The 27,953-nt window shown below is 38.5% G+C and overlaps 1 protein-coding gene across 4 annotated transcripts in view; it reads right to left on the bottom strand.

Moving 5' to 3' along the window:
• The window catches only part of gria4a (glutamate receptor, ionotropic, AMPA 4a), a 107,276-nt gene that overhangs the window by 33,378 nt on the left and 45,945 nt on the right, over window positions 1-27,953 (bottom strand). For 3 of the 4 annotated variants that reach the window (XM_067594568.1, XM_067594564.1, XM_067594565.1), the window contains exons 6-13: window positions 27,237-27,290; window positions 26,174-26,332; window positions 17,999-18,166; window positions 17,184-17,288; window positions 15,549-15,659; window positions 6,911-7,117; window positions 2,038-2,253; window positions 1,674-1,834 (exon numbers count right to left, since the gene is read on the bottom strand). In XM_067594568.1, the coding sequence (XP_067450669.1) occupies window positions 1,674-1,834; window positions 2,038-2,253; window positions 6,911-7,117; window positions 15,549-15,659; window positions 17,184-17,288; window positions 17,999-18,166; window positions 26,174-26,332; window positions 27,237-27,290 (1,181 nt within the window). Of the gene's footprint in view, window positions 1-1,673; window positions 1,835-2,037; window positions 2,254-6,910; window positions 7,118-13,151; window positions 13,682-15,548; window positions 15,660-17,183; window positions 17,289-17,998; window positions 18,167-26,173; window positions 26,333-27,236; window positions 27,291-27,953 lie in introns of those variants that run through there. The other variant, XM_067594566.1, reaches the window with a different exon arrangement.

Genomic DNA, 27,953 nt, shown 5'->3' with positions numbered 1-27,953 from the left:
AGTATATAAGTGACAGTTTTTGCTCATTGTAAGAATATAATCTGGCATTTATGACTGCAGTAATCGTGGCCTTTAGAGGAGTTGTGCTGTATTGGAAGTGACAGGACCGGGTGATTTATATGACGAACACTGGCTTCATGTTAAGTATCACATTATCGCTATGACAGCTGTAGCTTATGCGCACACATCTATAACAAGACCTACAAGTGATGGAGAACTCTGCATGTGTGTTGGATTGTTGTGAAAGTGCATACTGGGTGTTTTTCTGCATGTGTGTGTAAGCAAAGTCAGTGTGTGACGTGTATGTGTTTTTGTGTATTCTTGTGCACATCCTGTGTGTTCGTGCATGTGAATGTGGGTGCATGCAGCTGGTGTGAGTGATTTCCATCTTGTGTGTTGGAGCTAGAATTGGCCTGTCACTCACACTAAAGTGGGGAGGAGTGGGAGACGACAGGTGCTGGGGAGCTGAGGAGAGAGAGCGTGAAAGAGATGGAAGAAAGAGTGTAAGAGAAGGGCAGAAAAGCAAAAGAGGAGGAGGAAGAAAGTGAAGTTGGGCCACTAATGTACGACTTTTGTTCTTTTCCCAAAAGTGAAATGCTAATGGGAATGCAGTGGAAATGTTTAGAGATACTAGGTGTAAAACTAGGTTTGAAAGCAGAGGAAAAGACATGGAGATGAGAAAGATTCAATGTTTATCAGTCATAAATTCATGTTAAAATTAACAAGGGGCTTATGCCTTCAGGAGTTACATATAGAAGCAACCTTTTCATAAACAAATATATATAATACACTTTATTATTATTAGTGTAAAGGACACAAGATTGATTTCTTAGGAAAGGCATGTTAAGGTTAAAAAAAAAGTGCCATGACTAAAATTACTAACTATTCATCTTTGTCCTAAAGCACAGTGCTGACCACTTTGTCTCCACCTCTATAACAGAGTGTGAAGTTTCCATTAACATACTTGCTACCAATTTGTATTATTTTCTCAAGCAAACACACACATTTTGCTCAATCGTTTTTTCTTCGTTTTCTCATTGTCTATCACTCTTTTCTATCATTTGTTTTGGTGTGAAGCTCTCCCTGCTGCTCCCTCTCTCCTCAGATTTGCTCCCTAAAGGTCTTGAGGATGATGGCCATGAATATTTCACTAAACTGCATTCTCAGGTTATCAATAATAAAATGCCATATTCTTATAAATATTCTAAAAATACAGCTGGACTCTGCCTCTTCGGCAGTGCATTAAACATTCATACACACCTAGCAAACCGCTAAATCTTCCACCATAGCACACCCGTATGGACATGACCACTGGACTGTGTGCAGGTGTTTTCTTCACACTTTTATGTTTTTTTGTATGTGCATGTCTGTATGTGTATTTCCAGCATTCTGTAACACACAGTGTCTTGGAGTCGCAGTCCAGTTCAGTACTAAAGTGAGAAAAGTGTGAAGAGAGGTGATTCACATTGTCAACAGTCTGAATCACCAAAGCCTAATACCACAACACTCTGACATTACAGACAGTTAGACACACACACTATCTCCAACCCACACACTCTTATGAACACATCCTGCATACAGACTCAAATACTATCTCTTACCCTCTGAGTCTGATGCACACTCGTACACAGATGCACTCTGTTTGCCTCACACACTTCATTTCCCTCCCTCACCGTGGTGAGATGTCGCAGCCCTGTTGCATGAATGCTCCCAGTGAGAACCAGAGAGAGTTGAAGATGCCAAATTCGTTCGGAGGTTGGTCAGTGGGGCCCAGCTCTGCGGTGCCCTCCTCTGGTTCTTCAGCATGCCACTCATATGGACTGAAGCGACTCACCTGAGACAGCAGAAGGAAAAATATGTCAGATTTGAAGGACCATTAATGAAGGTAGCCCACTGCTTCACATATTTTTCTAGAGTGTGATCTAAACAAGAGATGTGTTCTATCATCTCTAAACCCAAGCCCTCAAATCTCTTCCAACTGTGACAGGAATGCAACCCAACTCATGCGCTGACTTTTTAAAAATCTATGTCACTCACCAAAAACAGCACAACACTGACTCCAATGTAAGCGAACACTATGCACATCCAGATCTCGTAGGCCAGTGGGTCCAGGAAAGAGAAAACACCCGGTTTTGACTTCTGGGGCTTCTTGATCATGATGGAGATCCCCAGGGACATGAAAGGCTTTGAGAAGTCAATCACCTCCTCTCTCACCAGAGTGATGGTCAGCGGGGCAACAGCAATTTCTGCTTTCTGCAAAGAAGAGGGGTTTTGAGAAAAGTAGGTATTTAGTTTACTCATATTGTAGTGCAATTGATTCGTAAGGACTGTATTTAAAACAGGTGAGCGATAGTGAGCAGGAATTGTCCGCAATCTCCATTTTCTGCAGAAGGTGTCTGAGGAGAAAGATAAAGGATGGAGGAGGGACGATTTAAACACAAGGGGCAGGTGAAGTAGACAAGCGCAGTAAAGGATCAGTGGATTTTGAAGTGGGAGCAAGATTCTTTATTCTTTATGTGGATTCCCATTAGCCTACACAAAGTAGTCACTAGTCTTCCTGGGCCCACACAAAAACAGCAACAATAAAAACAAACAATAATTAAAATCACACTGTATCAATAAAACAAAAAGGCAAAACAAGCCAAATAAAGAACAGCACCACCAGATGACCAGTGCTGACTTGATGTGTATTATACCCATGACAAAAAACAGTATAAACTAGTTTTTCACACAAGAAGTGTGGTGTAGTATTCCAAATAACATTTTGTATGAATAACAGAAGACAAGATTTTAATTTAGCCTCCAAATTTAGCCATGATAATTGTTTATGCATCTCACTCACATTAGCACAGACAGAACAATGGAGAATTAATCAGGCTGCTCTGTTCTGTGAAATTTGAAGTTTTTTTTTTTTGTTTGTTTGTTTTTTAAATGTTTCTCAGAAGCACTTGACCAAAGAACTGGGCAGTACTCAAGGTGTGACAAGTGACTGAACAACATCAATGATAACAGAAGATGGAACATATGTAGAATGTTTCCTTGAAATTGAAATGCTGTTTCCCATGATGAAAACTATGTGATCAATCTGATCAGACCAAGACAATAAATTATTTAACTTATTATTTATTTGGTTTTAGTGACCTGATCAACTGATATCTCATCTACAGAGAGATTACGTGTGGTGGCATTAGCAAGAACATACATACTACCAAATACAATAATTTTAGTTTTGGCAATGTTTAGTACAAATATGTTTATTCTCACCCATTTGGTAATGCTATATGACTCAACATGTAGAGTCCTCAGCATACATAAGTTGAGTCATCAGCATACATAACTACATAAGCATTTTTACATACGGTAAGTCATTTATGAATATTGAAAATAAAAGTGGACCCAAGCAACTTCCTTGTGGAACACCACAATACATTTTTTTGCTGTCAGAAAAACTGCCATTGAACTAATTTCCTGTTATCCATATATGTTAATCACTGATCAACATAAACAATATATTTTATCCCTCATAATACTGTAAACAATGTTGCATGTTAAATTGACCTCTTCTAATTGCATGCAAGATCTTAAGCTGTCTACTTTGTTGATAAAGAAATTATTAAAGTAGCTACAGCACATGACCTGGTGATATACTGACCTGCACATTCCACATACTTTTCCACATACTTAGAATTGTGTGACTTCATACACAAAATATCATTCAAAGTTTTCCATAATTTTTTACTATCATTTACAGAGCTGTTATTTATTTATTTATTTTTGATGTAATTTATCTTGGTAATCTTATTTCTCAATTTACAATAAAGACTTTTATCTAAAAAGATTTATGAACAGCTACCTTCACTTTGGCACTTTGAAGCATTAAAGATCTCAACTCATCGTCAGCCCATAGTGCACTATTTCCCTTCACAGACCTTTTTCTAAGTGGAGCATTCTCATCCACCCACCTCACTGATTTATCCAAGAAATTTTTTAGAAAGCAATCATTCATTTGTTAATGATGTTAAAGATTTAAAGTGGTCTGATGTATGTCAGGAAACTTATGCAATGGCTATATCATTTTCCTGACATACATCAGACCACTTTAATTAACAAATGAGTCTGCATTAAATCTTTTCTGTGACCTGCGGTAAACATTCATAACCCCAGACTTGGGCATTTTAGTCTTTCTTGTTAAAGCAAATGAAATGTATTCCTGAACATAAAAAGCAACTCCACCACCGTATTTATCCCTGTCTCTTGTATAGTAAGTGAGTAGTAAGCGTAGTTGTAAGTAGTGTCCAGGTGTGTTTCTGATGGTGCTAAAACATGAATATTATTTAACGAGCAAATCCTGGTAATCTCATGAACCTTGTTCCTAAGGCTACATATATTTAAGTGAACTAATATCAATCCTTTCCTTGGCAAACTTAATAACCAAGATGTAGTTTGTTATTTGGACACATAAACAAAAACAGCATAAAAAGTAAAATATAAGACAAGAAAGTCCTTTTATAAAAGAAGAGTTGAACCTTGAAGTGCAGGGTATGATGACCAGCTTATACTTCAGGCTGGCTTTATCACCTCTCTCTCAGACAGCTTTCAACTTGGGCAGCAACTCTTTTCTCCTCAGTTGCACAGCTTCTGAGAAGTCTTCATTTATATAGATTTTTGTGCCCTTTTATTTCTTGGCAGAAGAAAGGATACTCTGTCTTTAAAGTGCAAAAATATTACAACAATTTTGCTAGGTTTTCTCCCCTCCTGGTACTGACCAATTCTCTGGGCATGCTCAACATCCATATTTATTCCCTCTAGTCCCAGGTTGCTTGAGAGCATTTGTTGAACCTTCTTCTCTGATTCACCCCAGTTCTTTCCTTTCTCGTCTACAATCCCATCAATTAAAATGTTTGTCCTCCTGCACTGATTTTCACTGCAGTCCAGCTTGGTAAACATTTCATCAATTTCCTGCTTAGAATTCATTATGTTGTTTTCAAATGACTTTATCTTTGTTTCAATCTCCTTGTATCCCCTTCTTGTCTCATCAGACTTATCTTGGGTGAATTCCAAGCTGTTCCTCAGCTCCTGTGCATCTCTAATAACACCATCCAGTCTTTTGTTAGTTCATGATCAGCTGAATAAAGCATTTAAAATTTTCCTGCTGCTGAAGTAACATCTCTTTGTAAAACTCTCTCTGCTGTTCCAATAACTGGGAGAATACATTCATTGTAACCACTGAATCATTCTTGCAAGGGGATGTTTTAGTGTGTTTGGGAGGCATGCTCTGCCTTGCAGGATGTACCAGGAGTTGATAGATTGGGAAGATAGGGAAGAATGGACGAGTGGAGGCAAAGGGAGGAAATTAGTACTGCATGAGAGAGTGAGAAAGGGTTGAAAGAGACAGGTAAGAGAGAGGGAAACCAGTGGAATGACAGAGAAGTAATTCATACGCAGGCATGACAGCAACACTGCCAGAATATAAAGTAGTGAGCAAGGTCTCACAAACACTTGCATGCGCGCGCACGCACACACACACACACACACACACACACACACACACACACACACACACATACACATACACATACACATACACACACACATTCAAAATCTGTCAAATGTGAGTTGAAAGCATTATTCATTCAGCACAATGGGTATCTGTTTCTGAATAGCTGCATGTGTCTAAACAACATCTGCAGTCTTAACTGAAAAGGAAGCTACAATGACTGCATATCAAACAAGTTCTACAAGGAGTAAAGATGTTACAATGCAAAGACAATAAACAGGAAAAGAAAGACAAGGGAATCAGAAGTGACATGGAATAAAACCAGAGGAGGAGAGGGCAGAGGTATATCAAGACCCACAGCACACCACAGACAGAGAGATGAAATAAATTAGGAAAGCTGGTGACAGAAGAACACAACATGAAAGAATGAAAAGTCACAAAGATAAACAGAGAGTAAGTGACACAAAGATATAAAAGCAACCAAGAAGTGAACTAGAGGACAAAGTGCTGAAATCTTACAAACGTATTTCTTCTTACGTGGCAGAAGATTCATCAGAAAGGACTGCCAGTGTTTGGAACAAATCAAACATGATTAGTCAATGCGGCGGTTCTGCTGTGTCACCTTCCACTACGGATTCTGGAGGCTAATTAATTCTGTCGCTGTTCTGCAGCAATGTCTCCACTTTCACTCTTCCGCAAAGTGACGACTGACATTGTCTTCTGCATGTTGATAAAGTTTGAAAAGCAGGCAATGTTAAATCTAAGACTGTGCGTGGCTGTCAATGGCATAATTAGCCAGCTTGCCAGATTCTTAAGGAATAAGTGAACCCTTTGAGACCCGACATCTTTGCAGGAAACAGATATGGCAACTATGAGGACGCAGAGCTCTAGATAAGTTTATGTACTGCAATAAGTTATTTTGAGCATTTCTAAGCTATTGTGCGATGGACCATGATGGGGTCACAATAGCAGGTGCACATAATGAAATTTAATATCCCTGCAGTATACACTCTACTACCTTTAAGAAGATTCCAACATTCAAGTTTGGTTGAGACTGCATCAACTTTCCATAATTTGTGGTGATGTTATACTGGATTGCATTACACTATATTATCCTCTCTTGTGCATTGTCATTATGAAGTAATTTGAAGACCATACAATTATTATTATTATTATTTGTTATTGTGTGCTATATTATCATGTTTTGTAGAGTTGAATACATTGCTTGAGTAATTGATTACTCAATCTACAGAAAATTAAATGACAGCTATTTTGATAATCACTTAATTGAATTTATTGATTATATTTGGGTTTTTGGCTGCTGGTTAGAGAAAACAAGAAATTTGAAGGCTGTGTCTTTTCATCTGGGTAATTTTCAATATAAATATCTGAATATTATCCATCCACTCTTACCCCGTACACAAGCTCTCCGACCATCCCGTTCCATATCTTCGTCTCTGGATCCCTGGCTCCATATTTCCCATCTGGTACGATAGAGATCTTGTATTTGATTCCGATGTGTTTGGCGATCTCTGAGGCCAGGTCCACACAGTATCCTTCATACTGGTCATTGCCTTCATATAACTCCCAGTTCTTCTTCAGCATCACATAGGGACCCTCCTACAAAACCAGCATAAGGGGAGAGAGACACAACTGTTTGGAGGAATGCGACAGCAGTGATGATAAAAACAAGGCAAATGAAAGCTTGACAGGTTTGTTGTAAACATTGTACCAGGGAAAACACATACAAAGACCAATGAAAATTATTCCTGTGAAAAAAATATAGGTTTATACATTTTCAAAAGAAACTCATATTACTTTTTTTTTTTTTTTTTATCATACTCAGAGGGACACAGCACAGAATTCAATTGTGCTTTGACAAATGAAACTGGAAACAAGCCTATATAAAAGCAGAATCATAACATTAAGATCGTAACAAACTGGATGTGTACATCATTATGAGAGGCATATTTTACCGTACTTGTAGGACAATGAAGGCAAACCGAATGTCAAACATGTTTATGTACTTTATATTCACATTCTCTCAAACTATTACAGAAGATAAATGTCTAATAGGCAAATCATCTTTTCAGTAAAACCCAACAGCCTAAAAAAAAAAACAGTTAATAAAAAAAACAGAGTATATAAAAAGGGTAAAATAGCTGTTTTTTAAAAGGCCATATCTGAGGAAGATGTTTTATATCTTGTGTTTATGACTTCTCTGTACCTTGTTTTATGCCTTCACCTGACCCTACACGCTGGGACCTGTACCTGACTCAGTAACAGTAATGCTGAGAAGAGGGAAATGTACAAGACAGGGGAAAAAGAAGAAAAAGAGATTACACTGCTGTTTTGGTAATGTGTTGTAAGAGGTAGAATGATTTTTGTACATACAGTTAAAAAAGATGAGAGATGAAGAGATGCTGTCAACGAAGATAGCAGATGCGTTTTACTGGCAAGTATTACTGTAGGAATGACACACACACAAACACACTCACACGAGCACAGAGAAGCATGCACACACCTAGAGTATCCACACAGAAAAGAAACACACACAGATGTTTGAATGACAGCGCATCCATCAGGAGCAGTGAGTTATGGTATTATGCCTGAGGCTGCTCACCCTGTAATCCAACTGAAACCAAGCCTATTAAAATGCTATCAAACCTCTTTTAATCAAAGACTAATCTAACATAATTAATCAAACAGGCTTTTATAATATCCAACACTCTCAAGCTATGAAATGGTTTATGAAGATCATAAAACACAATAAAAAATGATAACATATATTTGAATAGAATTCTTCATTCAGGAAATTGATTTGACATTGACAATAAGGACAGTTTAATCACAGAGTATTTTAGATGGACATGTTTTAAAAGGGGTCAAATGAGCAATGAAATCAGAGCGAGACAGATTTGGATGCAATTGACAGAACAATTCAATCATTTCAGTCCAGGATATTGAATTACAGTGAAAGCAAGTCTAGATGAGAGACAGGCAGGAAGAGGGATTAAAAAATCCCACAATGGAAACAATATATAAACAAAAACCCACAGAGGGCAGCTGGATTTATTAATTGATTCTCTTTTCTTTTGAGTAAACAATGAGCTTAAAACAAAACCCAGTACTACAGTAGTAATTTTGTAAAAGTAAAATATGGAAAAACATATTTTTATGAGGATATTCATGAAGTATGAGTTTAATTGTGTGTCTACCTTGTAGTTATGAAAACATGTAAATAATAAAGAAAATAACGTATGTAAATAATGTACTTAAATGTATTTAAGTGTATTTTTCTAAACCAGAAAGTGAGGTCTTCATCTTCTAGTGACTAGGTTTTCTTCCTGTTAGATAGTTTGTAAATGTCAAAATGTACTTTCCAACAGTTGTCAGAAACATTCTTTGGGATAAGCATATGTTCATTCTTTTGTACATAAACAAATGATATTAAATATAAAAGAATACGATAGGAATAGTGTGTTAGATCTACATATAGATGACAGAGAACACATACTTTAAAACAAACAAAAAACACCCCGAGTATTGCATCATCACATTTCTGACAAGCCATTATTCAGTCATCAGTATAAGATTTGTTACAAAAAAATACATTTACTCCAAAACCAACCACACAAATTCAGCTCTTATTTTCGCTGAACATTTTACACTTTTATCACCATCAACATTATCATCATCAAAATGAAGAAAAATCTGTCCTATTGTGCTCAATGTCAGAACATACAAAAACATTTCTCCTAAAATGTCATCATTGGAGACATTAGCAGGTCCTGGGGTGCTCATTCCATTGACTCAACATGAATCCTAATGTTAATGAACAGCAAAACAGTTTCAAAAATATTCCTTTTAATAGATCAACTAAGACATCGAGGCTGCTCAGTAACAGGGACAAACACTAGAGGACATGAAGATGAGCGCTGAAAAGGTGAATACCAGTGTTATTTAGAGTTGTAACCCAATTACTGTTTATGTCTAATTTATATTGTTCACATCATTGTGTGATGCAAACCACTGACACTTTTTAATACAATTCAGTTTCCATTACTACATTCATTACATTACACTGAAATTACAAACCTGATGGTTTACAACATTGCATGATTTTACCTTCAGTTCTGGCTCATGAATAGAAACACATCAAATAATGTTGACAGGAATGTGATGTTACAGTTTGTGAGGAAACGTGTATGAGGGATTATTTTATGGCAGAGACTATTTGATCCATTTTTCAGGTGAATCACACCAAGCTGACAACATGAAAAATCTCAATTTGAACTCACAAATGAAGATAAAACAGAAACTTTCTACAAAATCAAAGTAAAATAGACTTTATAGTGAGGGAATATTTAAGCAAGTGGACATGATTAAATCCATTAAAAATCACTATAGTACTGGGTAGACTGGTTTTGGATACAGTGAAACACAAATTCAAGCATCTTAACCATTTAAATTAAGCCAGCTTTGTGTAGGCATTTTCATCTATACATCTAACGGACTGAGAGGATATGCACTACAGTAATCTAATTCAGTGTTAATTCATTCAGCAATTCTCTTTTCATTTCTGAGTTGAGACAAAAAGCAAAATGATTTTCCAATACAGTAGATGTAGGAGAAATAATCAATTTCACAGAGATATGAAAGTGTACTAGTTTTTGAAGGAATAATCCAACATTTTGGAAAATACGCTTCTTTCTTTCAAAGTCCAGGTGGGTTAGAAGCACAAAAATGTGCTTTGATTATTGATTATTGACCCCAAATTACTCTGATAGATGACTAAGTCACACACTGGGAGATTGTCTTATCAGGAACTGTCCCTCAAAAAGTGTGAGAATGTTATTTCGCCTCACTTTTCATTTAATCTCAAATCATTGATTCTCAAGGGGAATCACTTTCTTAATTTGTGTTAACAAGGACAACAAAACCATCTCACTTGCCTCCTCCAACAAATTACCCTCAGCTTTATCATGTTGGAAGGTTGAGTGTTTGACATCAGAGCAGTCTATTTTGTTGAGTTAATTTGGTATTATGTAAGCAACTATACACACACACACACACACACACACACACACACACACACACACACACACACAGGGAGCTCTGCCAACAGTGGCACTGTTTCACTTTAAAGTCTCCTTAAGGTTTGTTATCAGTTTGCCCCAGACACCTTTGTCTTGTTGTGAAGGTAATAATGCCAATGTTTGTGTGTGTGTGTGTGTGTGTGTGTGTGTGTGTGTGTGTGTGTGTGTACTGGAGGTTAGTGTGTGTATTTACTGCTGGGAAGGTAGCATCATGTTTGGGTGTTGCCTAATGTGGCATTATGAGTCTATCAGGACATGGAAAGAAAGGGAAGGTGAAAAGGGGAAAAAAAGAGAGTGAGACGGAGGAAATGGGAAGAAAGATCAGGAGGTTGAATGAAATAGAAAGAGAGGACATGGGTAAGATAAATAGGAGGAAATATGTATGAGCATGAGGGATATGGAGTGTATTGGCCATATGAAACTACAGAGGAAAGATGAAGGGGCAGATCAGAATACAAACAGAGATAGCTACAGGGAGAATGAGGATAGATAGAAACAGAAAGTAGGAACGTGTGAAGGAGAGATAAAGAGAAAGAGAGAATATGACAAAGTGAAAAATGGAGAGGAAGAGAGATAGAATGAGAGGGGGATGGGCTGAAAAGACAGACATGAAGCAGGAAAATTGGTGGGCAAAAGAGGGAGAACTGCTTTGTAGAAGCAAATGGTTCAGGCTGATAAGACATGAAACACTTCACATCGGAGCCAAAAAGGCAGACAGGACTTACTATGTAAGCCAGTTAGCCAGCCAGTGAAAGAAACAGGGACCCAGCTGGACAGTCACCTAACTGTCCGGTCACTCATTCAGTCTGCCAGCCGAACGCTCAATCAGTTCAGCATTTCAAAAGCCAGACTGTCACGTAACGACTTAGCTAACTACTGAGAGATTTAATCAGCCTGAGAGCCATCCGTTGGAATGGCCAGAGAAGCAAGCCAGCCAGTCAGTTAGTCACAGCCTGTTTCAGTCTTTCAGTTGGTCAATCAATCCATTTATTAATGAATTACTGCAATTAGAGTACATAATCATCTACCCAATCACATATTTGGCCAATGAGTCAGCATGATTATCTTCAAGCTATTCAGCCAGAAAAAGAGCAAGCCAGTTCAGCACTTGGTCAGTCTTTCAATCGGTCATTCAGTGACCAGTTGACAGCCATTAGGTTTGTCACCGAGTCAACCTGCCAGTTTTGGCCAGCTTTTCACCCAGCTTGTCAGCGAGCCAAATTTCCACGAAGACTGTCACAAGTCAATCAGATGCTAAGTACATCACTCCAACAGGTAATTAATCAATCAGCTAAAAAAAAAACCTGGTAGTCAGTCTAACCAAACATGTTACAGAGTCACCAGCCAGTCAGCCAGCAAGCACTTTTTTTCACCATTATTTTGGTTGACTATATTCTATTATATATCTTTCCAAGGTCAATTTTTTCAAAAATTTGTGTTTCCTTATTTGCATAATTACTTCACCTGGCTCATGTCAATTTCCCATCTGTAGCTCTTTGAGTGTCCTGCATCTCCTTACTTATCCTGATAAAAAGCCTTTTGGGATAAGAACATTCACCTCTCATTTATAAACATACCATGGGACACAGTTTAACAGTGAGAGGTCTGTACAATCTTTCTTCAGCACTCTATGTGCTGCCCCTGAGCACTGACTAAATAAACATGTTGCACATTTTCACAACATTGGCAGAACTCCATCCATCATCAAGCGTGAAATGTATCAAATACATAGAGAGGCAAATTAAAGGTCAAATATCTGCTTGTAATCTAATCTATTAGTCTAAGGCCAAGAAAAAAAAAAGCATAAATAAAAGATTGTCATGTCATCAGCTGCCACCTTAATGTTATAAGTAACAAGTATAGCAGGTGCACACTAATAAAGGCAAATGCCACCAGGCTTAACAATCGATCCCCATCGATGCACTTATGTTGCACATACAGGCTGTGTTTCTGTATATGTGCATGTGTGCACTCATGTGGTTCTTATTGTGTGATGGGTTAAGAGCTTGCATGTATGAATGACCCACATGGCAGCAGCTAGGTATGTCTGTAAATGGGTGCATATATCACTTTTCATTTGTCTGTTGGATGATGATAATGCAACATCAGTTAGTGGTGAGTTAAAGCTGCGTTTTTCAGTTTTTGCAACATGCTATACTTTTACATATTTAATGTCAAAAAGCTATTACAATGCCAATATGAAAGTAACATCATTAACAAGATAAAAAAAAATAAATAATGGTGTCATTTCAATGTAAAGTTGTTGTCTCAAGTTGACAAAAACCCAGAGTGCTGAATACCCTAAACTAAAAGAATACTAAACATCTTAACTTCACCCTTCCATTCAGGCGTAGACGGTCATGCCTCCTCTCAGAGGAAATGAAATACAGTGGAGGAAAGTTGAGTGAGGAGGCATAGCTGAGTAGATTTAAAAGTGACGGAGCAGAAAGATCAAGATGGAGGTAGACCTTTCCTCCCTCATGTTATCTTGAAAGAAAGAGGTAAAATATTTAAAAAAGAATAAAGGGAAGTGGTCATGATTGTAGGGTCCTCAAAAAGGAGGGAAGTCTGCTAACAAGGCTGAATGTAACAACAGAATCCCTCGCAGAGCCCCTGTCCAACTGTGGCTTTTGCCATGAGAGGAAGACGGAAACATAGTAAGCAAGACATCCCAGTGTCTCACTGGCTCATTGAACATTGACTCACTGACTTCAACATTGAAGTCTTGTATCTTCACTTCAACCATATAGTCCCTCTCCACCATTGTTGCTGTGTTAATACACCACATCTACGCAAATCAATAAATTTATAAAATAAAAATCACTTTTTCTAACAAATATACAAGAAAAAAATACACAAAGAAAAACATATTCATGACAAAAACAATATATGTACAGAGCTTTGGAGACACCCAGTCTATCAGTCTGTGTGTCCTCTGTCTTTCCTGAAGGTCTGCGACTCAGGTGAGTCTGTGTTTCAGTCTGTTGCTCTGTCTGCAGACCCGGCATCAGTGTCACAGCAGAGGCTTCCTCATCATCAAAGGCTGCAAAGAGGAGGAGGTGGCTGAGCTAACGTTAGCCAAGGTCTGCTGAGGTCATCATCCACAGAGAAATATGCAGGAGGTGGGGTGGGGGGCGGCATGGAGGTAAAAATGAAGGGTGTGGGGGGGGGGATGAGAGGAGTTTAAGAGGGATAGCGAGACAGATACAGTGAGGGAGAGAGAAAGAGGAAGGAACAAACATCGAAAAGACATATACGGTAATGCCACACTCTGTCTTTCACACTTTTACAACCACACAAAATAAATGTAATTTGAAACACAAGCCCAACAGCCATGGGAACAACAACAATAGACTGTGATAGATTCTAACAGTAATGGTACATTAACATAATATACGCATATTCAAAATAGGATTTTGTCACTGATTAACAACTTGTCCTTTTATATATTCGATTGTGTTAATGTGTTTTCATTTGCTTGTCTTTGGCCTGGCTGTAGGCAACACAGCACACACTGCACTGGGGTTTAACACATTGCCAGTTGAAGTGTGCATATCTGGAGGCGGGGCTGTCACTGGGGACATTTAGTCCAGCTGAATTCATTTTTCTGAACTCTTTCCAGCAGTGTATGTGGTTGTTTTCCTCTCTGCAGACCGGACTGGTTACTACCACTTCTAGCCACTGGAGGCACTCTAGACTCACTGTACTATCTTTGATTGTTTTTTTTCTTTCCATTTTTACGTATTTGTTCACAGTATGACACTTCAGTAAGTACCGCTACAGATAATTTGGTCATATTAGAGAGTTTGCTGGATGAAGAAATGTGGCTTGAAACAAAAGAATGAATTGCTGAAGCTCAAGCATCTGGGACTTGTTTTATCTCTGGGCTGAAATTAGTCTTTTGAGTTGCTTTCACATCATTTTGCATGCCCAATTGAATTAAACTGATTGCATTTACAGGAAGGGGATGGTCACCATAAAAAGGCTGCAGATGGGTGAAGTGAAATCAAATGTAAGCAGAGGATGTGCACAAATCCACCGATTAGCCCCCCTTTTTATCCTTGTTTGTAGAAGAAAGAGGAATAATTAAACTGGCCACAGACTGGTGTCTATGTGAAAGCCATTAGAAGGAACTGGACTGGGGTCACTTCTAAATGGTAATCTGAAGTCAGTTTTAGATTTGCCTACTAATGAGACATTAGTGTAATCAAGTGCCACTCCCTCGTGGCCATGCTCTGAGTGCTCTTTTCAACTTGCACAGCTCATCTAGCTCGAGGCTGATTTTTCTTCAACATTAACAAAAGTCTGCCAAATGACAATGCTTCTATACTTCATCACCTGGCTTTCTGACAATGACTGCATCCTATTATGCCACTAAGGGAAATAAACTCCAGTCTACAGCTCTTGGTGAAACTCTAACATTCAGCCTATGACTTGTGCAGTGCAAGCAACAGACAGTCACTGTCACAAGGTTAGGTGGCACACTGGTCGTTAATGTATCAGTGCTTGTCAGTAGTATCTAATCAAATTTAATAACCCTAATTGTCACCAAAATGTTGTAATTGCTCATCTCATTCATGATTGCTACAACTATTTTTATCGTATGCTGTCAAATCCATCTTTTTAGGAAACAATGTTTCCCCTTTCTCCTGCATATGTACCTGATCTTGCTTGAAAGACAAAGAAAAAAGTATATTTTCATCCAGCACCTGTTACATCGGGTGTTTAAACACCTGGTGACTCATTTGCATTTGCACCAGTCTGCATATCCATGAAACTCAAACCTCTACATGAGACAGATGTTAGCTGGAAAATCAGGTGTGAGCAAGGTTTTGGTGAAATAAAATTGTGGAATAAGGAAGACTGATTGTCACTGCGTTGGACAGCTTTGCCCAAATCTCAAAACAGCACCTAAACTATGAAGAAGTGAAAGCATTCATAGGGTACATTACCATGATGGTTGTCACGACCACAGTCCGGTTCTCCATCGCCGAGCTGTCATTGGACAGAGCATTTTCATTCTGGACCAACACAAGTTTGTCTATGTCGTTCCAGTAACCAATCTGAGGGTGACGCAGGGGAAAAAAAGAGAGAGAATGAGAGTGATAAAAGATATAAAAAACAATCAATCAGTCTTTATGGCACAGTTCATGCAGAAATAAAATCTAAGGTGATTACAATAAAATCAAGATAGAGACAAACACAAATAAAATATACATTAAAAAAACAATGTGAAATGGAAAGAAAAGAACCGAGAGAATAAAAAACGAGTCAACAGGATGAGCTCACTCCAGCAAATTTCCCACTGGAACTGTAGAAGATATTGAGAGATATGGAGTGTGAGCCAAGAACTTTCAATAAACACATACTGCTGTCAAAGGAACACTTGAGAAGCTGGAACATGGTGTTATATCTTTATTATAGGTGCCACATGTATACTTTTTCTGGTAAAGAGAAATTATGGGTACTTTCAACCTGAGCCTTAACTTTCTACTTTTTGCCATTATGAAGAAGGATTATGTTCAAACTTTCCCTATTTACGTCACTGCAGAGCTTTATGCGCCCCTAGGTCGTCTGAGAGCTGCACTCCAATGCACAAAAGCAAAAGCTGCAACAGTTCAATAGCAGTTATGCAAAGTATTTATAACTGCAGTAGGACAGTTATTAATTAAGAATTATGGAGATAATGATGCAGAAAGTAAATTAATATTTTAACAATCAACCATCATGAGGGTTAAAACAACAAAAATGAAAGCTATACGAATTATCCTTTAACAGTAAAAGAGAGCCAATGTCTAATGTTAGTGGTAATTAAATAATAAGAACTTTCCTGTCCTCCCAAGAAAAACAACACAAAGGGGGTAATGTCAGTCATCCGGAAACGACATAGTTACATTTGAACAACAGATGCCATTCTGTGGCCGTAGCAATTATAAACCTGAGCAATGGCACCGTTGAGTTGATGTCTTTATATGTAGACATATTTCCTCATACAGAAGAGGAGAATTGAATGGGGAAATTAATCCAACAATGGGCTTTGCCACAGGAGACAGCTGTTTGTTTCGTGTTTCTAGCCACAAGTCACATTTCAGACAGCGAGTCGGGACAGTTTTAAAAAAAAAAAAGTAACTATGATCATCCCTGTGATTATTATTGTAGCCATGACAACCGAAGTCGCCTAACTTTTGGGAAGTAGTATCTTTAACCCACACCACAGGTTTCTCTAACCTTAACAAAGTGATCGTTTTGACCTAACCAAGTATTTTTGTGCCTAAACCTAACCAGACCTTAACCACAGCAATGTCACATCATAAAACATAATTATCTTTTAACAGTGATTTGTAACAGTTTTGGAAAGCACAGACAAATTACACTGTCCTGCTGATGATTGTTGACGGGGGCAGCAGATCAGACAACACTTCTATGTATCGTTCTAGAGTGCATGGTCAAACAACGTATTTGGTTGTTTAATTTGGAGGACTTGTCGCATAAAATCTGAACTAAAGTAGTTGGGTGTGATATGTTTATGATGTTTATGATTTCAAAGTGTTGTTTATCTTTGTTTCTAAGCCATGAGGAAAGCCTACCTTGCGTGGTCCATTGCTCTTCAGCTCAAACACGTCCATCGTGTAGTTGACCCTCCGACCGTAGTGATCAAACTGAATATTCCCTGTCAGGCCCTGAATGCGCACCTGGATTTATATCAACAATGATGGTGAGAACATTTAATTAAAAGTAGCATCAATAAATTTTTCCCAGTGTATAACTCATATTGAAGACAATAGTTTGTCAGATAACACCTTTTTGTGTCACCACTTTAAATGATATGAAACATTGAAAATATTCAGCAAAACACTGCATACCTTTCACTCTAAAATAACAAAACTAAATAGCAATCTTCTAGTGGGTGTGTGTATATGCGCTATACAGTATATTCATGACATTATGGGGACAAAAACATTCACCACGTCACATTTCCATTTGAGGACAAAAATTCAGTCCCTAACATGGTAAACTAACAACGTATTTAAGGGTTAAGATTTGGTTTTAAGGTTAATGTAAACGTTGACGACAGGGTAAGACATGTAGTGGCTATTGGTAATGTTCTAGTACATCCCTGAGAAATGAATGAAGCCAATACAGTTTCCTCACAAGTAAAGCAGTATAGGTTTGTGTGTGTGTGTTTTCTCTGTGTTCTCTTGTGGGGACTCCATCAAGGTCCAAACAAAAAATGTAAAACACATAAATGTGGGCACGGATTTCTGGAACGTTTTCAATTATTTTGTGCCAGCTGTTTCACCGACTGTGTTTTTGTGTGTTGTGTGTATTTGAGAACATCTGTACGAGCGATTTCGAGTCTGTGTGTCTACACTAAATGAAACAAAGTCAAGTGTATACCAACCTGTTTGAGTGCCCGCTCCATGTCTATTCCTTGGTTCCAGGGAGCAGCAGGATTGGCCAGGCAGTCACCAGCATTGCCACGTCGACTAATGTCAATTTTCTGACGGCGGAGAGTGCGGAAGGCTTCGGCCATCACAAGGACTCCATCATATGTTAAAGATGAGGTATACTAAAGAATGGAGGACAAAAACAGAGAGAGGAAGGAGACAGAAAAAAGAAAAGAAAATGTTATCTTCTCTTTAAGGAGTTTGAAATTATAATTTTTCATAGATCTTATAGGGACAGACAAACAAATAGTTCTTTGTTAGTCTAAGAATGCAGATATACTATATATATATATATATATATATATATATATATATATATATATATATAACATCAATAAAGATATCAATAAAGATATGGGCCTACATATTTATGAACAAATCTGTAACAGCGTTAGAAAACATCTTAAATTTAGTTGTTGTCTCCTTCTGCTGCATGAATGTATTAATAGTCAATAAACTTGCCAGTGATAACAGTTTAACAGTCACGTGATTTGATTTCTTTAAATGTCCAAAGGTGAAGGAACAATTTTGCTTACATTAAAGTGACAGGTTTTAAAAACAATGTCGTAATCAGTGTTTTAGGCCACTCATTTCAATGCTAGAAACCTTAAGTACAATAGAATCACTGTTGAATTTTTCTGAGCTGCTTGGTGGCCAGTGCCATTTTCAGAAAATGTCTTAATAGTTTTTTCAATGACTTACTCCACCGGATTTAATGTGTTCCGATACACAACTGGGTTAAAAAGATCCTATCTGTGATTTACAAAGCCTAAGTAGAATAAGCAAATGTTACAAGATGCATTGTATGCTTATGCATTTTAAATCTAAAATGAGAACCAGTATAAGCTCAGACAACAGCTGAATTCTTACATTAGGCATCAAACCATATTAACCCCATATGAACTAACCTAGCCAGTATGCAAATATGCTGACCAGTGCCTCAACCTACCTCACCACTCTGACTTTTATTTGATTTCCACAGTTAATACCAATGAACATCAATCAACACCACTGTAAATGTAACATCACTGTAAATGTGCCAGTTTTAGACAGGCTTATAGTTTTCAAATACAGTCACTGGACACGATCTTAAAACCATTAAAATGACATCAAAGCGTCTTTAAATCATACTGTAAACTTGCTAATTAAATTCACTTTGTCAGGGAATTCCCCTTGATGGTGAAATTTTGATTCCCAAGATTTATAGATGTGGTTATATTAGGTTATATTCCAAAACAGGAAAAGCTGAAGTGGGTTGAAGTAAATTAAGAAATGCAGTGATTTAAGCGGCCTTTGAAATGCAAGCAGGAAAAAGAGAAAGGGTGAGAGGTGATCAATATCTGTTCTCTAATGAAAAGCTAAAAAGCTGTGGTAATCTTGACAGGTTATTTGACAAATTCATTACAGGTAAGACATGGCGCAGCAGGGAACAACATCACAAACTCAGCAGCAACACCCCCACCCAGCCCACACATAGACACACACAGCACCACATAGACAGAGGCAGTCAAACACACAGCAGGCTGCCATCACATCACGGCGGAAACAAGTGGAGAGATGAAAATGGGAGGAAAGAGGGAAGTCAGCTGAGGAACTCTGTGGATCCTCTCCATGCCTCTGCAGGTAGTTTTCTCTCTTACTGACATCTCTTGATTTGTATCCCACAAGGCGTGTTTTGGGAGGCTGCAGTGCACAACCATGTCATCCTCCCTTCATCTCTCCCCTTTGAAACCAAAGAAGCCTTTAGGTGTGTGACTGACAGATGGTGACTATAGAATCCAAATCAAGGAGAAAACAACTACAAAACTGAGCCAACTAGCGTTCTATTTTTTGTTTCTGTCAGGGGCAGGACAGAAACATCTTCGGGGCACAAAAAGATTTCAATTGGTCCTGAAATTATTGCTGAGAATTTGGTGTTTTTGAAAACCAATATTCTTAGCTGAGTTCAGCTAAAAGCCATCAAGTCAAAAAAGATTTTCTTTAGAAATCTGGATCCTCAAATTTTCCAAATCATATGATGCAAGTTACTTTAACATTTTATATCACACTAATGGCCAGATTCATAAATGATGTACTCACAGAAAAAGAAAGTATGTGCCACTTTTCACACAGAAACTACCATCTATAAAAAATGTATACAGTGAATTTAGAATGTACATATCTGCATGCTTTACAGCTTGCATACTTACTTACAGTACTTACACTAAGACCTTTATGAGTGAACTGACCTGAGTGAGGTAAAGCAATATTGCAAGCATGAGTTCAACCCTAAATCGTTTTATTCATTCATTTGTTTCTCTGTTAGTTGGTCGGTCTGTTAGTCAGTCCAGACTTAAATATGTCAACAACTATTTAACAGATTGTCATCATAGACTGTAAAAAAAAATATGGACGTAGTCACTGTGACGTCAACCATTGGTTTGTGGACTGCTATTTTGAAGCATGGATGTATAATAAGAGCTGGATAGGGCTCTGCTGCTCAGCCTTGCAGACAATTTTTCCTAGTGGCCACTCATGGTATTGCAGAGAAAAATAACCCTGCGTCCCAAAAAAGATCTTCCCCATAGACCACCATTATAAAAGAGACGTCTATAAAACTGTTAACAGGGCAGCTCAAACTGCAACAAGGTCAATTATGACTCTTTCTGATATGAATTTTTGATCCATGGAGGTTTTATATTTGTAAAACTTTCTTCAAGCCGAGAGAGGTGATTTAAAAATCTGTGATGTCATCACAATGTAAAATTTACAGGCCGAGGCGGGGGCCAGTGAGAGAAACTCTACTGCCCATATTCAGTGTGCCGCACAACATGGAAGCAATTCTTATTGGACTGACTGGGCGCCATATTTAGTCCAGTATCCAGCTCTTATAATATATCCATGTTTTGAAGCCTCGAGTTTAGCGTTTTGAATGTGGCCATCTTTGATTTTTGAAGCCAGAAATGACCATATTTGGATGAGAGGGTGTAGCTGACCCTAGCACTAGCAGTTAGCTTGGTTAGCAAGGTGCATTTACAGTCTATGGTTAACTGCTAATGCTAATGCTGATTTTTGCTAGTGAAAAACGGGCCTAAAACTATAAAACAAAATGTACTTAATGGAAAAACTGAACAGCAGACTCCTTAGAGGGTCTTTTACTACAACCAAACACTGAAAAAGACTTTTTTAGGCAACCAAAATATTACAATTAACTTTCATGAACTGAAACACACTGTGAAAAAACAGCAGATATCCCTATACCTTGTGAATGTGGGGTTACGCCATGGTTATGTTACGTAATCAATGTTGTCACCGTGGTAGCAACTTGACAACCACAAGGTAGTCACGCCCTAAAGCATAGCCTGCTTTATCATCTATTTCACTTTAAATGAGACCATAAATTACAAAATGAAGCTCATGCTGTACTGAAGAGGACTTGAAACTAGTGACTGAGACCATAAACTCATTAGGAAACAGTTTATTTTGATAATAAATCAAGTGACTTCCATACAATTGGACTTATTTTTTCAGCTAGTGGAGTTGCCCACTGCTGGCCATTAGAAACAATGCAGTTTTAAGGCACTTTATTGGCTTCACTTTACAGACCTGGAATTACCTGACTGATTGTCATGAAATTCATAGTTCCCAGAGGACTTCTTCTCTTGTGCCACTATGTGGTTGACATTTGTGGTTTTGACTCAAAAGTCTCAACAATATGGACTTGTGCATCAACATTCTCCTGTCTACAACATAAACTACTAACAAATAACACACAACATAAGGACACAAGAGTAGAGAGAGCACCATTAGAGCATGTTGCCTGTGTCAGACTAAGGACAGCATAGGTCTGTTTTTTTGTCCAAAGTTTAACAGGAGACGCGAGTGGTCATTAGTCCCATGCATGTATGCAGCTACAATATACAGTACTCACTGTATATGTGATGATTTATAAATCCAGTGGAAAGACTGCGTACATGTTTCTGCTTTTTAATGACATCAAGTAATCTCTGAATACACAGAGTGAACATATTGTAGCAGAGGCAGGGTTAATGACACATTGAAAAACACAAAGCTCTTTCATTCATTTTTCTCTTCAAATGAGATGAGAAACTGAAGTGAAAAATTAAGACAGCAGCTTTAAAACAATTAGGACATGCATATTTAATTCATAGAATGATCTTTGTACTGGCTTGTGGCAAACATGAAATGTTTTACATGTGGACAAATATTCATAAAGGCAGTCCATTATCTGCTAATTATGCTAACATGTTATAAAGCAATTTATATTCTTATCATGCAATTAGGGTAAGTGTGTGAAAAAAATGAAATGGCCCAAAAGGCTTTAACTTGGATAAGATATGTGTGATCATAAGCAATGTGGCTGAATTTTGATGTTAACATATTACTTTGCCAGGTCACTGATCATTTTCATTACATTTCAACAAAATCTCCAGGCACACGAGAGCTCATTTCAAGGCACACCAGCTGAGAGTCACTGGGTTAAGAGATTTACATTGATGGCCAAAAGCAGCTAACTCAAAATCCAGTCTCTAGTCTCACACTCCACATTATTACACCAGAGTTCTACTTGGCCTGAGGCTATGAGTTGGCCCAAGGCTAACTGAGCTCAGTTTTTACACAGCACCAATTAGCCTCGAGCAATTTGGAGGTATCTGTCAACACTGGAGATATCTGGTTTTCTGTTATTGTTTTAAATCAATAATAAAGTTGCATTTTCTTGTTTGCAAAAGGCTTAGGTAAGACTTTTTTTGTGGTTGCAAGGGGAAGAAAACATTTGGAAGGGCTTTAACAAATGATATCTACAAAGTTCATTGAGAATACCAGCAGCTGTGTTTACCTTTATTTAGTATTTCTAAGCATGCTCACTGTACCTGTCTGTCAACATGCATAAATATACCTCCATTAACACAGTAAATGTTGTGTGTGTGTAGGAAAATTGATACAGCTAATGAGAATTCATCAGGTCAATCTGAGAATGATGATTAGCCAATTAACACTGGTCCCTGGGTGAAAAATGACATGCCAATAATGAAACAATATGACTATCAATATATATTTAGGTTGTTGAGAGACTTATACACAGCATCACCTTTTATAGATACTACAGTGAGTGTGTGTCTTCTGAGAGTGACAGTGCATGTGTGCGTGAGCCAGAGAGCAAGGGACAGAAAGCTGCAGTATTATGTATTTTTAATGGGTAGGTGGACATGTTTCCAGTTAATGTATGCACAAATCAACCGCAATTGGCTACAGGTCAGTATCTAGTCAATAGAGGTGTGGAGTAAAGAAGAGGGACAAGGATGGTGGTGGGATGGGGGGAGTGGGGGGATGCAGGCACACTAATATGTCATGGAGAAAGGGACATGGATAGTGAGAGAAAATAGACACTGAGAATGGTCAATACAGAGAGAGAAGATGGGAAATACAGACAGACAAATGATGAGAGGAAAGAGGTGAGAAGGGCAGATAGGAAGAAAATAAGAGAACAAAATCTGCATGCTTGACACAGAAGCATTGTCGAATTTACTCAGCCATAGTAGAACTAGCCAATTCACCTCCCTCACAGCCACAGATTGACTAAGAGGTTTTAGCAAATGCAGGAAATGCAGCGCATAGTACTCAGTGGACACCTGATTGAAGAAGCTGTTTATTTGTTTATTCTGAATACAATGTGCACACCACTGCCACCACTGCAACAAAATATGTGTGTATGAGTGTGTGCACTGCAAACACTTTTGTGTATCAGTGCAGAATTTCTTGGTGTACTGTATGTACTGGTGTGTACAGAAATTTAGCTAAAGGTCGGAGCAGGATAACATTTAGATGACAGTGCAGATAAAGGATTACAATCTGTATATTCTAGGGTATATATGTATGTATGTATCAGTGGAGGCTGGTCCATAGAGGCAGAGGATGTTGATCCTCCTCTATTTTTTGAGAGGCAAAGGGGAGATCAAAATATAGTTGATGGAGGTAAGTTGGTGGAGGTAAAGTGGGGGACAGAGGAGGACGGGTGCCTGCTGTCCTCCGCAGGGCGGGATCTCTTACATTGGACTTAATGTATTTCATTTTTGGCCATGTCACGTAAAATGACGCTCCAAGGGAGGCTGTCCTCCTTTACCAATCAACAACCAGAATGCAATATTGACATCGAGTTGGTCCAATGATAGTTTCCAGATTTCATCTTCAATTCTCTCCACTGTAAGGCAGAGTAGCAGCAGTGGATAGCTCCTTCGGTTAGCCAATGCAACAGCTGGCTTGTTGTAGCAGCCTGAAGGACTCTTTATACATCCACCCAGCCGAAAGCTCCCCAGTCTCTGCACAACCCAATCACCTGAAGAAAACGTTGGCATTGAATGTTTCTGCAAACCACAGAAACGTTGAATATATATGTTTCAATACGTGTAATACGTATCATATCAACATTTCTACAAACGTAGCATATTAACATTTCTATCTGTTCAATAATGATGTTTTATGGTGTGCCAACGCTGTGGTTAAGGTCTGGTTAGGTTTAGGCACACAGACCACTTGGTTAGGGTTAGGGTTAGGGTTAGGGAAAGATCATGGTTTGGGTTAAAATAAAAAATAAAATAAAAATGTCCTGATGTCTCACTAAAAACACCCACTTTTGTCAGTTGAAACGGGAAGTGGACATTGGTTTCAAGGTGGTCTCAAATCCTGTTCTCTGCTGATTTCCAACTTGCTGCCGAGAAACTTACTAACCATCCACCAACCCGTCCTCCTCCTAATAGGAAAGATCAACTCATATAGATCTTGCGTGAACTACATCGCTTTAGAAATGTTGAGATGATGCATATTTTGGAAATGTTGTTATGATACGTTTTGTAGAAATGTTGAGATGGTACGATTTGTTGAAATGTTAATATGCTACATATTTCATGTGTTGAAATGTAGATATTCAATGTTTCTGTGGTTTGCAGAAACGTAAACTGCCAATGTTTTATTCTGGCGACCAGGCTGCTCCGCCGCTGCTCCTACTGTTTCCGCCATTAGCTGCTTGGCCTCAACTGCTTTGTCTGTATCCTCTTCACCCCCTGAGGAAGAGGAATCAGGCACCGGCTGGTACTCTTCATCATCACCTGTGATGCTGTCATCCTCTGAGGAGGATGTGTCCTCATCATGGGTGGACGATGTCTCTTCATCAAGGGTGGATGATGTCTCTTCATCAAGGGTGGACGATGTCTCTTCATCAAGGGTGGACGATGTCTCTTCATCAAGGGTGGACGATGTCTCTTCATCATGGGTAGATGATGTCTCTTCATCAAGGGCAGAGGATTTCTCCTCATCCTTGCTTGCTGAGCGCATAACATAATTTTGTGCTTGAAGCAGCGAATATGACCGTCTTGCCATCTTGCCAGAGAAAAAATGATCTGGGAGCTGTTAGGCTTACTTATAGCTACAGGTGCTTTCAACATGTATATCAAAGGCAAGTTTACCTGGGAAACCCTCAAAGCTGAATAGCCTGCATCAACAGAAATTCACTGCATCTCGGAGGAAGGATACATCATAATTGATTTCACTCTATCTTGCAAATGCATATTTGCGCTGCAGTTTCACACACATGCACTTTTTTTTCATGCACACATAAAAATCATTATCTGACATCCTTAAAATTACACCTATGTCAAAATTGTGTCATTCATTTGCTTCAGTGGAGTGCAGTAAGCCATCGTACACCCCTAATGGAAACTAAGAATATTGCATGAATTTGCTCCTTAGGCCAAAAATTGACCAATGACACTATCTAATGGAAAACATTAAAAACCATAAATTTCAAGTGTTGAGTTCAGAATGAAACCCAATTTGAATTGCACTTTGTTGGTAAAATGACACATTTGATCCACTCCATGGCTAAAATGAGCACGTCTTTGTTTAGAGACAATATGTGTATGCTAAATGTCTTTAAAGAAGCAGCCTTTTCACCACTCAAGCAAATTGTTTTATTGGCATACAAAATTGCCCCCGAACCCCTCCGATTTCATCAGGTGGGACAATGATATAGTTTGATGCGGTTTGTTGTAAGATTCCATGTTGGTTTTCCTCCTGTCCTCCCCAATTTTTCTGAGTCACCAGCCACCACGGGTATGTATGTATGTTTTCATTACCTTAGGTGGGCTTTCAGATCCAGGGTACTCCCTCTGATCAAGTTTGTTCCAGCGCTGCATCAGTTTAATGACGATAGGCTTGCTGAAGTCCACCAGCTGGAAACCAGTCACGTTGGCCCCACCATGCATGAACCTTTCCAGAGATATGTCTTTAAAACCCTGAAAGACAGAAAGACAGAAAGAAAGAAAGAAAGAAAGTAAGAAAGAAAGAAAGAAAGAAAGAAAGAAAGAAAGAAAGAAAGGACAGATGATAATAACACAGAAAAAAATACAGAAGGATGAAAAAAGAGAAACATGAGGGTCTATACTTGAGTTCCCTTCCAAACTAGTTAATGGAGCATAGAAATGGACTTCAAAACCTTCTCATAGAGCGTGTGCACCTCAGCTGACCCGTTATACTCCACACACACATAGTTTATCTGACTATTTATACCTCTACTTAATATGGAGTGGCTTCCAACTGCTGCGAGTGTGACTTCATGCAGAGTGACACTTTGTGGTGAAGTGGTCGTGGAGAGGGATTCATTTGGGAAAGGGCCAGAGACAGAGGTAAAGACATGCGAGGGTTATCCTGGGTTGATGGATGCTAATTGCTAAAAGCTCTGAGAGCCTATCTAGCTTGACCTGAGCTCAGTGGCCCCTTTTTCACTGTCCCGGTGAGAACAGCTGTGTAGCAGATTTTAAGGATTAAGGCTGAAGCAATACTTAATTTACTGACATGGCTATAACTTTGCTGAGGAGAGACAAGTGATAATATACAATGACTTTCTCATCTAATAATCAGATCAAATAGTAGTATGGGAATATTAAGAACAACGTGTCTGTTTTTCTGCTAATAAATGTACAATAGATCGTGATTGTGTGTGTCATGGCTGATCCCAAAGACTTTATCTTGATGATGTGTATGTGTGTGTGTTTGCCAAACACCTTGCTGTCTTCTCTCTCTAGCATATTAGAAATTGAATTATCCTCATGTACAATATCAAAACAAGATGTTACACCATAACTGTAATAAACATGTCTCAAAATAACAGCCAGCAGCAATGCCATTAAGAGGTCTTACCAGGTTTGCTATGATGTAATGGTAGCCTTTTACATGTTTGCCCACACTGACAGCCTGGAGAGAGAGAAACAAAGAAAGGGAAAACATTGTTAGTTTGCTATCTACTGATATTGCATGTGTGACAAACAGGCTGTGGAGTCAAACTACAAATAAAGGAACCTCCCTTCCAACTCTCTCCGGCTCCCTTGTCTTCCCCAAAAGCAACTGCGGTTATTTTATTATGCTGATGAAATGCAAAAGGAGGACTGTGACTCTGAGGACTTCACTTGTCCTTGGTACCGTTCTGGGGCTTGTTTCACAAAAGATCATCACTTGCAAATTGCGAGCCCTACAGTCCTCATGTATGCTCATGTGTGGGTCACAAGTATGGTGCTTCTTTAATAAGTTAAATGTGTCCAAATTAATGTGAGAGGAAATGTTCTCCTGTTGCAAACCGCAGCTTGCATATTACACAGTTGGTAAAACAGGCCCCTGGGTCAGACTCTGTAGCCTCTTAGAACATTTATAGAGCTTCAGTAGTGTTTTCGAGGGTAGAGCTCTCTCAACCAGCCTGGTCCCGATGGTGTGGTGATTACTTTACTGGGTAAAAGTGTGCCCAGATCCATTTGCAACAGTTGGTTGCTGCAAACTAAGAGGAAACCTTTTTCATACAAGAATTACATTCATATTTTATATTAGCAAAATACATTTTGGAGGAAATGTAATACAGTACCTCTG

This window comes from Thunnus thynnus, chromosome 7 (assembly GCF_963924715.1).
Source record: "Thunnus thynnus chromosome 7, fThuThy2.1, whole genome shotgun sequence".
Classification (NCBI taxonomy): Eukaryota; Metazoa; Chordata; class Actinopteri; order Scombriformes; family Scombridae; genus Thunnus; species Thunnus thynnus.
Note: the sequence above shows the minus strand (reverse complement) of the source record. Positions and strands in the feature narration are given on the sequence as shown.